Consider the following 12959-nt stretch of genomic DNA (forward strand, 5'->3'; position numbering starts at 1 on the left):
GAGAACACACATCGTGGTTAATATGCAATAATAGTTTTTGATTATATTTAAAAACAAGTAATTTGAAGCAGCTTATTTTATCTCTTGTTCCAGATATATAAAAATCCTAGATCTTTTGTTTTAAAAGACTAAGATACCAATCCATTTAATTTCTAGAAAAACATGAAAATGGGATGCTTGCTTAATAGACTTGGGAAACTTTCCTTCCATGTACTCCTGGTGTTATGTTTGACACTTCTAGTTAATAACTTTATTAAGGTAGGTAAATATGAAGTTTTCTACATATGTAAAGTTAGGAATTAGATAAATATACATGGTGTAAGCAACTGTGTGTAGTAAATCATGAGATTTTGCCTAATTTTAAAACAGATTTTAGGAGCTGAAGAGAGTTTCAGATCTTTTGTCCAAGAATCTTTAACCTCTTTTCTGGAACCCTCTCATCACAAGTTGACCCCATTTCTGCAACAACTTATGCATGCACATAAATGTATAACTTATCTGTACTTCCAAGGGAAAAATAAGGCCGATATTGCTTTATAGCACTACAAGACACTCTTGTTACTTGCAAATCTTTTCATCCATTTCTGTTAGACTCAAATCCATTTAAAGTGCAGTTCTTCTCCAAAAAATTACTATATAAAAAGACAGCTTTTTACTTTTATCTGCTGTGTGTGTACACACAGAAATCTATACATTTTAAAAGTGCGGCGGGGAGGAATTACTTTTATGGTCATATTCTCCTGCTAGCACTGTGCTGCTAAGGGAGTGTGACCTGGATTCTAGTCCTTATGTATCAACAATTTGCTTATACAATAGATCAAAACCTAGCAGACAATGGGATTGAAGGCAGTGGAGTTCCACAAGACACACTTATGGTTAGGGCCCTACCAAATTCACAGCCATGAAAAACGTGTCATGGACCGTGAAATGTGGTCTACCACTGTGAAATCTGGTCTTGTGTGTGCTTTTACCCTATACAGATTTCATGGGAGAGATGAGCATTTCTTAAATTGGGGGTCCTGATCCAAAAGGAGTTGCAGGTAGATCTCAAGGTTATTTTAGAGGTGCCATGGTATTGCAACCCTTACTTCAGAGCTGGGTGGCCAGAGAATGGCAGCTGTTGGCTGGGCACCAGCTCTGAAGGCAGCGCCAGCAGATGCGCAGAAGTAAGAGTGGCAATACTATAGCATGTCAGCAGCTCTGCCTTCAGAGCTGGGCTCCTATCCAGCAGACAGCACTCTCCAGCTGCCCAGCTCTGAAGGCAGTGCCACTGCCAGCTGTAGCACAGAAGTAACGGTAGCAGTACCACAACCCTCTACAATAACCTTGCAACTCCTCCCCACCACAACTCCTTTTTGGGTCAGGATTCCTACAATTACAACACTGAAATTCCAGATTTAAATAGCTGAAATCATGAAATTCACTATTTTTAAAATCCTATGACTGTGAAATTGACCAAAATGGACCATGAATTTAGTAGGGCCTTACTTATGGTAGGGCAAGTCCATGATAATAAACCTACTTGAAGGCATAATTTGTCCTTTGTTATTAGTGAAGATGCTTGAAAACAAAAAACCTAAGTTGACTTGCAGACCACAGACTGATCTCAAGACTCAGAGTTACTTTTCTAACTGGGAAAACATGATACAAAAAGTATCGAAGACAAACATTAAACTTCACAGCACCATTTTTGCAAAGTTTAGCATAGTAGAACTTCACTTTAAGGCTACAGCTGAACAATTGTGAATTATTTCACAATTTCAGTGTCTAAATAATTATTTTAGTCTATAAAGTCTTTGAGAAGAGAAGATGTATTCTAATTTTTAGCAGAAAAAAAAGTAACTTTATTTTCTTCCCCAATAGAAAATTCTTAATCTTGAGTCAGATGAACATATATTTAAATTCCTGAAAGCAAAATTTGGATTTGGAACTACAAGGTAGGATATCCGTTAATCTGAAATTTTCAATTTTACTTCATTATATCAGCTCATTGTTAAAATTAGATCTTCAGGTCAACATTTATTATTTGCAACCAAGTGCATGATATGAACAAGAGGTAGAAATCTTCACCTGTATGCATAGTTTCATGATTGCCTTATTCAATAAGGAAACTGAACCTTTCATGTAGCCACCAGTTATGAAATCTATAGTATGACCATTTTTATTTTTTCTTTAGAGATTTCGATGCTAACCTGTACCTCTGTGAAGAAGCATTTGGTCTGCTGCCATTTAATACTTTTGCAAGACTCTCCGATACATTACTTTTTTATGCCTATCTATTTGTTCTCTTGCTTATGGCAGTAGCAGCTGCTGTTGTTGCTTTTCAGAATCTCAGGTACTGTGTTTCAAAACTAAACTAGATTTTCCTGAATTTTTCTTCAGTGGGCTAAATAACTGACAGTGAACACAGCAGTATACAGTACATTTTACCACAAGTACTCAGACAGTGAAAAGAGGTTGTAAAAATAAGACAAAGTAAATCACTTTACATTTTGAACTTCAGATATGAAGTGTGTACTAAGATTTAGCTGTAATTAGTCTTTATAGAGCCCCAAACTATTTTACTGACTATAACAAACAAAAATTACCTACTACAAAATATAGTGTCTCTAATTCATTCCAGTCCCTCTCTGCAAAGTAGCCAGAGAATTACCAGTTGCTTCCACTTGAGGATCTCTCAATCATGGGGGAAATTCCCAGTTGACAGAGAGTCTGGTCTATGTCAATTCACAGTGTCCTTGGCACAGGGATAGGAAGGATGTGGCTGGAGCATTACTGCATTCCAGCAAGTTATAGTTTGTGACCTGCCCCACCGCTATTCCAATCTATTCCAGGGCCACTGTAGAACTGGTCCCAGAATCTGGGAGCTGCAGTTAACTCCTTTGCAGTGCTGTCATACTTGGCTACAGCTGAGATTCTGGGGCATAAGTTGTGTCCCCCACCAAAATAACCCAACTAAATGGTAAATTTTGTATTGGCAATCACTGAATTTCTCATGGAAATACTAAAACAAATTCACATGATTTGCATTATAGTGTATTGTAAATAACTACACTAACATTTTTATTTATTTTAAAAGTTAATTTAAAGCCATAACCAGCACCCTAGAGATGAAAACAGAAAACCTGACATTTCATTATGGAGGTGCTATTATTGTAATCATCATTATCTGCAAGTGAAATATTTAAACACCATTTTAAGAATGAAGAGTTAATTAGTATTAACATCAGGAGCTTTAGTCTCTATGGCATCAAGGAGGTTAAAATAATTTTAAACTGCATGCAAATGTGCAATTTTAAAATAATGTATTGTTAAGCCTAGCACAGCACTGATTTTTTGTTTGTTCATTCAGTGGTTCAGCTAATGTCCAATCCATGGATAAAATGGAAATTTGCACAATACTGAAGCCTGGAGCTGCCTACAACTTAATGCACACAATTCTGTTTGGATGCCTGGCTTTAAGCACCATGAGGTATTTTAAAAAAAAAATTCATTGTCTCTTCAAGCTGTTGAATATTTAATATCTAACACTAGTCATAACCCTATGCAACGCTCTGCTTTCACCCTCTTACTGCCTGCTTCCTGGTGCAATTAACCCTTCCCAGCAGGATCTTTCCCAAAAGAGTCAGATCACATAGAAAACATACAATTTTGGGGACAAAGTATTTCATCTCAAGCCTTTGTGACAAGCTGCCAAATTTGATCTTTTAGTCAGTTACTTCTGCTATGATGCCAATCCTCAGTGTCCTGGGAGCATAAGAGAGTTGTGTTTGAAGTTTCTCTGAAGTTACTGACAAGACATCAAAGTATTTTTCATGGTTATACATTCATGGTTGGCAAATTCAGGTTTTATTTTTGTAGGATTTCAATTAATATTCATTCATGTTTATTTGTAAGCATTTTTCCTATAGTCATCTATTTAAATTTTCAAATTTGCATGAAATTTTGTGAGGGTTAGACAATTATTTAATAGCCGTAGACATTGAGATTCAAAAAGTTAAAGCTTTATAAACAATTAACACAAATTGTCAACATCACATATCAAATATACAAAGTAAGCATTCTTAAACTCTAAAAAAGTTAAAGGATCATTCTTACTTCACTTGTATGTAAATTTATCATCATTGATGAAAATATTTCATTTGTTTGTGAGTATGTTGTAAAATAGACTTTCACCAACATTTACTTATAAAAAATTTCAAGCCCTCTTACAGTAGTATAGCTCCATATGATCAATGAAAACTTGTCTTCCAGAATGAAGTACCTTTGGACATCCCATATGTGTGTATTTGCTTCTTTTGGTTTGTGCAGTACTGAAGTTTGGGGATTTGTCCTGAAATCCATTCATCTCTACACACCACAGAAGGTTAGAACTATATTTCTTATGACAGTATTTGAAATTCTGTATTTTCCCCATAATTAGACAAATGAAGCTTCAGCTTTTTAAAGGTAGATATGAAATGAATCAAATGGTTTTAGGCCTCTCACCTACAGTACATTAAAACCATTTAAAAAGCACTAGTTAATACTTCTAAAATGTGTATTCAGATAAAGGATTTTAAATTTAAACTAGTATTTTCTTGGGGTTTTATAATTAAAGCAATGCCATTTTAATGCACTAGGTGGCAATATAGAAGAAGCTGTGAAGGCTAGTAACACCTTGACTAAATAAAAATCATAGAATTTTTTAGAATTAATCAGTTTGAAGAGAGACTTACAATTTGTTTATTATACTATACAAGATTTAAGTGCATAAATATAAAGTAACATTTTGTGGTGGTTTGAAATCGTTCTATATAGAAGGATTTCAAATGCTGTTGGTCTTTAGCTCAGAACAAATAGGTCCTGACCTTGAAACGTGATCTGCACAGGTAGATACTTATGGCTGTGCAGATTCCATTGCACGGTCAGTGCATCAATCACAAAGGAAAAATAAATGTTCATTTATATCAAAACACTTTAAAAACTTTGCTATAAAAAATTAATCAATGTCTGTTCTGGGTTTTTGTCCTAGCTATGGATCATTAGGTATTTGGTACCAATAATCACATTGCTGTACCTTTCTTATAAGGTAAGAAATGTTTTCATCTTAATATTTTGGTATTTTTTCCCCTCCTGGGTTAAAAAAAATTAAATTCCTGATTGCATACAAGAAAAGTCTGAGATCCAAGTTTCGGATGTAAAAACATATCCCTGTTTTCCATACTGCCTCAAAACTGTACATCTGAATATAAATACTGGGTGAGAGGTTTTAGCTAATAGCATGAGATTTACGGCTGAATTAAGAAAATGATGCAATTGCATGTGTAAAAATATTGATTGCCTGTTTAAATTGCCTATGCATTTACTCAAATGAAATCACATCTGACTGATCACTTGCATCCTAAGATACTACAAGTGCATGTGCAATTGTGGTAGTTATGTGTGCAAATTATCAGTTAGAAATGATTTGCATTCCTATATTTTGAAAATGTAAGCTTATGTGTTCTAATTTTAAGTACTTATAGGTAAGTCGCAGTTAAGATACAGATTGTTAACTGGTGTAATGATCCATTTTAGGAGAAGAAATGATTATCTACTACTCTACTGCTGTACTTAATCTTATGCAAGCTTTGAAGTAAATCTACAGAATTTAGAAATGAATCTAAGATTTGTGTTATCGTTTGCTCCTGAGACAGGGCTGATGATAACAAGGCTCAAGCTTTTATATGTAAATACATGAAACAATGTGTTTATGAAACACCAAGATAAAATAAGTTCCAAAACAATAGCATATTTGAAGTAGACTATTAGTCTGATCAGCCTGTCGTATCACGGAGATTTAGATCATTAATTTAATGGAACACCAACAATTGGGCAGGCCATTCTTTTAATCTATATTTATAGGGAAAAAAAATTCAGGAGCTACTTTGATGCAGAAGTTATTTCTTTTATCACCAATGGGAGACAAGAGGTTTCCCTTGAAATTATTAGCTTCAAAGAAACTCAAGGTGAAGCTCATTATCAGAGTTAAAGGAAAAAAAAAGAAAGGGAATCTTAATAACCAAGGAACTGAGCTTCATAATAAACCTAGGAATAGAGAAAATTCTGAAGCTCTGTTAAGTCTCCTTGTGAATTTTATTAAATTTTAAAAGCAAAAAAGTAAATACAGTTCCGAGGCAAAATGGAAAGTCAAACTATTGACATAATCTAGACCACTGTGTCCCACTGTCTCATGGTTCTTTCCCATTTTGGCAGATGTGATTTTGTTTTTTGCACATTTTTAGGGATACCGTTTTTTCTGGTATGCCAGTTTAGGAAACGTAGCACCTCTCCACATCCCAGAGAATGGATGGGAGTATCCCTTTCTATCCAAGCTAGATGTGGCAAGTCCTTTTTCTGTAGGATGCTGTCTCAGGTAACACATCAACTATGATGAGATTCAGTCCAACTCTTCACAAGCTGAGATCTTTGATTCCAGTATCCATTTCTGAAGTTTCATTGAAGCATATAGGGTCCAATCCAAAGTCCACTGAAGTCAACAGGAGACCCCTTTGACTTTTATGGAGTGTGGACCAGGCCCATAGATGTGTTCAAGCTACCTGAAGAGCCCAGTATCCAAATAGTGCAAGTATTAAGGAAAAACAGGCTAATTCATAGAGTTTAAGACCTTAACTCTGCAAGGTACTGAATGTTCAATGTGAGTGAACAGATTTAGCTCCTCTCAAAATTCTCGGTATCTTTCAGGATCAGACCCTTAAGTAAGGACTTTCTGAAAAGGGGATTGAATTCTCTGCTAGCTAGGATGCAATTTAAAAAACTTTGAAAATGGCAATTCCCCAAAATTCTGATTACTACTACTCACTCGTGAGGGCCGAAAACTTTTCAACAAATAGATTAAAATGCTGTCAGTGAACCAATCCTCAGAGTATGTCCAGAGAAAGTGATTTACCTCTACTGAGAGAGATCCAGAATCTTTACTTTCTGTGACAAAGGACTGGTTTATGTACATCGCCCATCCCAACCTTTGCAACAAAGCTGAAGGTGTAAGTTGATTCTGTTGGATATCAAGACATACAATATTTGCTTTGCACCTAATAAATTATTCTTTTCCACACATGCACAGATTGCATAAACATCTTCCATATTTATTATATGTAAAAATAAAGTTTAACTGGCCATCAGTCTGGTTCTTGTGAAGTAGTTGTAAACAAACCCATTTAGCGTAGCACTTTGAGATTACACTTATTAGAGGAAATATGTATTAGCCCCCTCCCCTAAACCAGCAATTTTATGGGATTATTAACCTAATCCTGACTAAGATAATAAAAGCTTCTTTTAAGACATGTGGTTGCTACAATCCCAAATACTTTGCCTGAAAGATTATTTCTTCAGCTACAGCTGTGGATGCAACACTAGCCAGCTTTTAGATTAGTTATATAGCACATATTGAAACCTACAAGACAACATTTCCATTCACATGAATTTTCTACGTTAGTGTACTACAGACAACAACTTTCACATAAGAGTGCTGGAGGATTTCCATGCGTAATGTTGATTGTACTTCTAGTTCCATTCCACATTTGTTCAGCATGTTATTGTTTCAGTGTTGAAGTTTAAAGGTTTGGTTTGTTTGTTTTTTTTAAAATCAAAATTTTTAGTCATTGTCCAGGTTGTTTAATGACTTTATATGCATTCTTTACAATTTAAACATAGAAGATCATCAAATTGTGTTTGTACAAGTCAGTTATTTCTAAACAAATTGTTAGAACTTGCTAAGGCCACAAATCTCATTAAGTCCAGAATTCCCATTATGCCATGAAATCCTGATGTTGTGTTTCAGATAAATCTATATCTTGAGAAATTTGGTTGGTGAGGGTACAAATCTCTTTATTGTAGTCCATTATGCCTACGTCTTGCCAGAGATGGGCATCTTGAACCGTGTAGTCTGCAAGATTGAGGTTCCATAGAAATGAGGAAAGGACAATCTTATTTTTATAGTTATGAATTCCAGCCAATATCCCTATGGATGATATTTAACATCTTGGTTTCTTTAATCCTTAGGTGAACAGAGACAGTATGAATAACTTTAGCAGTTCTCCTTTCCACAATGAAGCCAAAATGTAGATGCTTAAATTTATTCACCTAAATAAGTGGCCTGATGTTTGGCACCTCTAAAAATACTGACATCACTAACCAAGACCAAACTGGAACGGCAGGTGCTCTGCACTTTTATTATACTGGCCTCTTAAATTTTAAGCCCTCGAAATTGAGCATTTTGGTTTAATCATTTTATAAGGGAAGTCTGCAAGCTCCTTAAATTTACTGGCAGGCCAAAGTGGGGAATAAGTTTCAAATTTGAGGGACTTTCAGAGGACATATACTGACAGCAGTCCCTCTCTCTTTTAAAACGAGTTTTATCCAATGCATCTTCTCCAATCTCAACTACAGTAGTATCAGACTGGGAGAGAAGCAGTCAACACAGTACATTTAGGGCTTTGTAAATCATAACAAATAACTTAGACCAGTAAGCACCCAGAACAGATTCCAAAGCACTCACATAATATCTGCTACAGAAACAGACTGCCACATTCACTACTAGCTTCAGTTTCCAAATATATTTAAGGTGTAATCCAATTTCTAGGTGATAAAACCATGGAATGGTCAAGTTAAAAAGCCACCTTGTTGTTCTGCTCTTACCTGATCATCTAGCATCAGCTGGGGACCTCAACAGGCCCCAGATTGCCAGTGCTACTCATACATAATATCAGAGGGGCAGCTATACTAAAGCCTTTTAGCTTGTCTATAAGGTAGAAAAGATCAATACTTCAAACCAGCCATTTCCACTTATCTTGTAATTGAGCTCTGTTCCAATATCTAGAACTTGGTTTGTTCATTTTTTCTTCAGGTTGTTTTGTTTGTAATTCTAGTTCTGTCCAGGAATGATAGATGAGCTGTCAGAGCTGAGAGAATTCTATGATCCTGACACAGTGGAGCTGATGAACTGGATTAAGTAAGAGTATTTTTATTTTATTTATTTAAGTTAAATGCTATTTATAGCAATCCAGTATTCTTATATATATATATATATATATATATATATATATATATATATATATATATATATATATATAGTGCTCTCTTGTTCCATTTGCCACCGGTCAGTGAACTATAGTGACCTGTGGGGATAATTAAAGGGGAGTGGGATATCTAGAGACTAGATCATCAGTGACTGTGGAAAACAGATAGTTGCAACTCTTGCCAGCCTGCTGTGCCCTGGTACAGCAGTTTACCACTGTTTGTCTCCATTAGGCTCTGTGGGTAGATAAGCACAGATCATTCCCTTGGTTGAAAAGGGAAGAGAATCTTCAGTCTGGAGAAGGTGATGGTCCAAAAAAAGTATTGAAATCAGTGAATCTCCTCAGATGCACTTCTGCTTCCTTTGGTCTTTATTTATTTTTTTAAGATCTCACTTTTTAATGTTGGGCATTCACTTGTGTCAAGGTTCCTTCCCCACTCTGAACTCTAGGGTACAGATGTGGGGACCTGCATGAAAGCCTCCTAAACGTACTTTTACCAGCTTAGGTTGAAACTTCCCCAAGGTACAATCTATTTTACCTTTTGCCCTTGGACTGTCACTGCCACCATCAAACGTCTAAACCAGTATTATATTATTAGGAAAGATTCCATTTGGAAATGTCTTCCCCCTCAAAAATCCTCCCAAATGTTACCCCCCCCCCTTTCTTGGGGAAGGCTTAATAAAAATCCTCACCAATTTGCATAGGTGACCACAGACCCAAACCCTTGGATCTTAAGAACAATGAAAAAGCATTCAGTTTCTGAAAGGAAGAATTTTAATAGAAGAACAAGTAAAAAGAATCACCTCTGTAAAATCAGGATGGTAAATACCTTGCAAGGTAATTAGATTCAAAACATAGCGAATCCCTCTAAGCAAAACCTTAAAGTTACAAAAAGACAGACAGGAATATCCATTCCATTCAGCGCAGCTTATTTTCTCAGCCATTTAAACAAACAGAATCTAATGCATATCTAGCTAGATTGTTTACCAAGTTCTAAGACTCCATTCCTGTTCTGTCCCTGGCAAAAGCATCACACAGACAGAGAGAGGGGTTTTGTTTCTCCCTCCCCCCAGCTTTAGAAAGCATCTCGTCTCCTCATTGGTCAGGTGCCAGCGAGGTTATCCTAGCTTCTTAACCCTTTACAGGTAAAAGGGTTTTTCCTCTGGCCAGGAGGGATTTTAAAGGTGTTTACCCTTCCCTTTATATTTATGACAGCTTGTGAAAATCAGTTTTTACAGAGTATGCATGTGGCAGTCTCTTGCCCTTACTTTAAATAACTTAATGTATATATTTGTAGTGGCTTGCTGACACAAGGGCATGGTGGTTTTGGCGTTAAGAGTGGACTGAATGCTGCACTCGGAACTCACAGCCAAATTAAACCTACACAGGTTTCAGCTGCACTGAAGTTAGAATTTAGCCCACCACCTGCTTTGCCAGAGGTGTGAAAAATGTTTGTAGTGAATATTGAACCTACTCAGACTGGGGGTGTATCAGGGTTTACCAGAGCTCTGGTGTCTGTCGTCCCTGGAAATTGCATTTATTTGCAATTCTCACATATCCATTTGAGATTTTATTTTTAAAGCAGAGTTGTGTTCTTGAGAAGATATTTTGGAAGTAAAACCTGAACCTGCTGCTTTTTAGCCTTTAAATATTTTGACACCCTAGTATTGCACTGCATTATATTTTTACTTCCAAGTTGCTGTTTAATATCCCACATTTGAATAACTGAAATTAGGGTTGCCAATTTTGGTTGGACGTATTTCTGGAGGTTTCATCACATGACCATCTTCAATTCAAGATTAATCTTTAATTTCTGGAGTCTCGAGGACAACCCTGGAGGGTTGGCAACCCTAGAAGTTGTGTGTACAATGTATTGTGATGAAACTAGTCACTCAGTTTTAACATTTTTCACCCCTAGCAGTAATCTTATGACACTTATGACACATAACACTATTTTCCTCCTCTGCAACCTATGAGAATCAATGTAATTATTCACAAGTAAATAAGTTACTAATTTTAGAATGGTATTCTGAAAGCAGGCTCATGTTGTCTCTATCATTTAGTATCTTTGTAGCCACATTGACACCACCTCATGACTAATTTTTATCAGCCAGTGCCATTTAATGCCACTTGTTTATTAAGAGTTGGTAAATATTTGATAGCTCAGATCTCTTGAGTATCTCATACAGAGTTTGATATAGATTTATACATAAAATATAAGTGTGACTTTGGTCCCAACCATGAACTGGATTTCACTTGATGTAAATCTCATATCTTCCCTCTGCTGAAAATGCTAACATTTTCATTTTAAAATCATGATAGAGTACATTTTTTTTAGGATTTAATGTTTTTAGAAATAATATTGGTCACAAAGAAAAGTTAGTTAGCTGTGCACTAACTATAGTCAAAAACAAATTTATGGCCTACACCTCAAGATTGGATTGATATTTTCTTAATTTTAAATTAAGTTGTGGAATCAGAACATTATACTGTACTACCACTTGGCAGTTTTGCTATAGGTAAAGGTCTGCCAGAATTTGCATTATAAACTCTGGATGTCAAGAATTATTTATTCATTTATCGAAAAAAGTGTGGCTGAACTCCAGTTGGTCACATGTATTGTTGAATTAGGATACCTTTGTTCCATTTTGCAAACCTTTCCACGTCAAAAAGGCCTTTGATTCTGACAGATCCAAATACAGTATAAAAGAGTGTCCAAATACACATGAGTGATAGAAGCCAAGAGTGATAGAAGTCCAGTGTTGCTCAAAGTTTTGAACTGGTGACCCCTTTCACATAGCAAGCCTCTGAGTGTGACCCCCCCCATAATAAATTAAAAATACTTGTTTATATAAACTTTAAACAGTTATAAATGCTGGAGGCAAAGCAGGGTTTGGGGTGGAAACTGATAGCTTGGGACCCCCCATGCAATAACTTTGTGACCCCCTGGGGGGTCCTGACCCCCAGTTTGAGAACCCCTGCATTAGTCTGTCCAGTTTAAAAAAGTTCAAATGTATATTTCCACAGATTTACCAGTTATAAAAATTACAATATTCTTAACAATTGTATTGTTTTGTATCTTTACAACAATCTTTTGCCATGTTTTGGACCATTACTAAAGAATATTGTATCTTTGGGGTTCTGATTTTATACATCCTCTGTTACAAAAACAAGTGGAAAAAGAAGCAGGAGTGTATGTACTGGAGCGGTAAAAAAAACAAAATCAAAGAGGGAGCAACCAGTAGCCCTTAGAGCTCTGTGTTCCCATATAGGAGGTATGTTAAATTCTTAGCTTTGGTCTCTTTCCCCAAGACAATATGAACAACATACTCATTTGTGAGATGGGGAAGAGGATCAGAGTGAGCTCCTCTATTCTATTTATTGCTGGTAGGTGATCTAGGAGTAATGTCTTTTGCCTTCAAGGGAGATCCTGTCTACAGTTATTGAATCATTTTTAACCAGACCAACCACCATGCAAAAGTTTGTCACAAACCTAAAACAGAGGCCAGGTTTGTTGAAAAGTTTACTGAGATTCAAACCTTTTTGCGAAGTTGGGCTGGATTTCAAGTGCATCTGGGCCAAGTGTTCAGTGAAATTGGCCTAATTTGTGATTGTTTTTGAGTTTCACACGATTACTGTCCGCAAAGGGTTTGGGCCAAAAAGAACAGAAAAATTTGTTTTTACACAAATCAATAAAGTGAGGCAGTGGTCATATTCCATCTCCAAGCTAAGGAAGGCATTTCTACCTTACAGTGCCATTATTGACCTATGCCGCAGTGCCTAGTTTCAGAGCTCAAGAGAACTCATACTAGAAGCTAGTGAATATGCCAGGTTTTAAGCAGTGATGCTAACTAGTTTTGCCCTTTTTCCTTAGACTATTGGCACCATACTTTGAGCCAC

At 36.1% G+C, this 12959-nt stretch overlaps 1 protein-coding gene across 3 annotated transcripts in view; it reads left to right on the top strand.

The window, feature by feature from the left end:
• DPY19L3 (dpy-19 like C-mannosyltransferase 3) overlaps positions 1-12959 on the top strand; it is a 66191-nt gene that overhangs the window by 31436 nt on the left and 21796 nt on the right. For all 3 annotated transcript variants that reach the window (XM_038367983.2, XM_038367984.2, XM_038367985.2), the window contains exons 10-16: positions 157-258; positions 1864-1937; positions 2177-2335; positions 3353-3472; positions 4255-4366; positions 5015-5071; positions 8910-8992. In XM_038367983.2, coding sequence (XP_038223911.1) covers positions 157-258; positions 1864-1937; positions 2177-2335; positions 3353-3472; positions 4255-4366; positions 5015-5071; positions 8910-8992 — 707 coding nt within the window. The remainder of the gene's footprint in view (positions 1-156; positions 259-1863; positions 1938-2176; positions 2336-3352; positions 3473-4254; positions 4367-5014; positions 5072-8909; positions 8993-12959) is intronic.

This window comes from Dermochelys coriacea, chromosome 12 (assembly GCF_009764565.3).
Source record: "Dermochelys coriacea isolate rDerCor1 chromosome 12, rDerCor1.pri.v4, whole genome shotgun sequence".
In the NCBI taxonomy this organism is placed as follows: Eukaryota; Metazoa; Chordata; order Testudines; family Dermochelyidae; genus Dermochelys; species Dermochelys coriacea.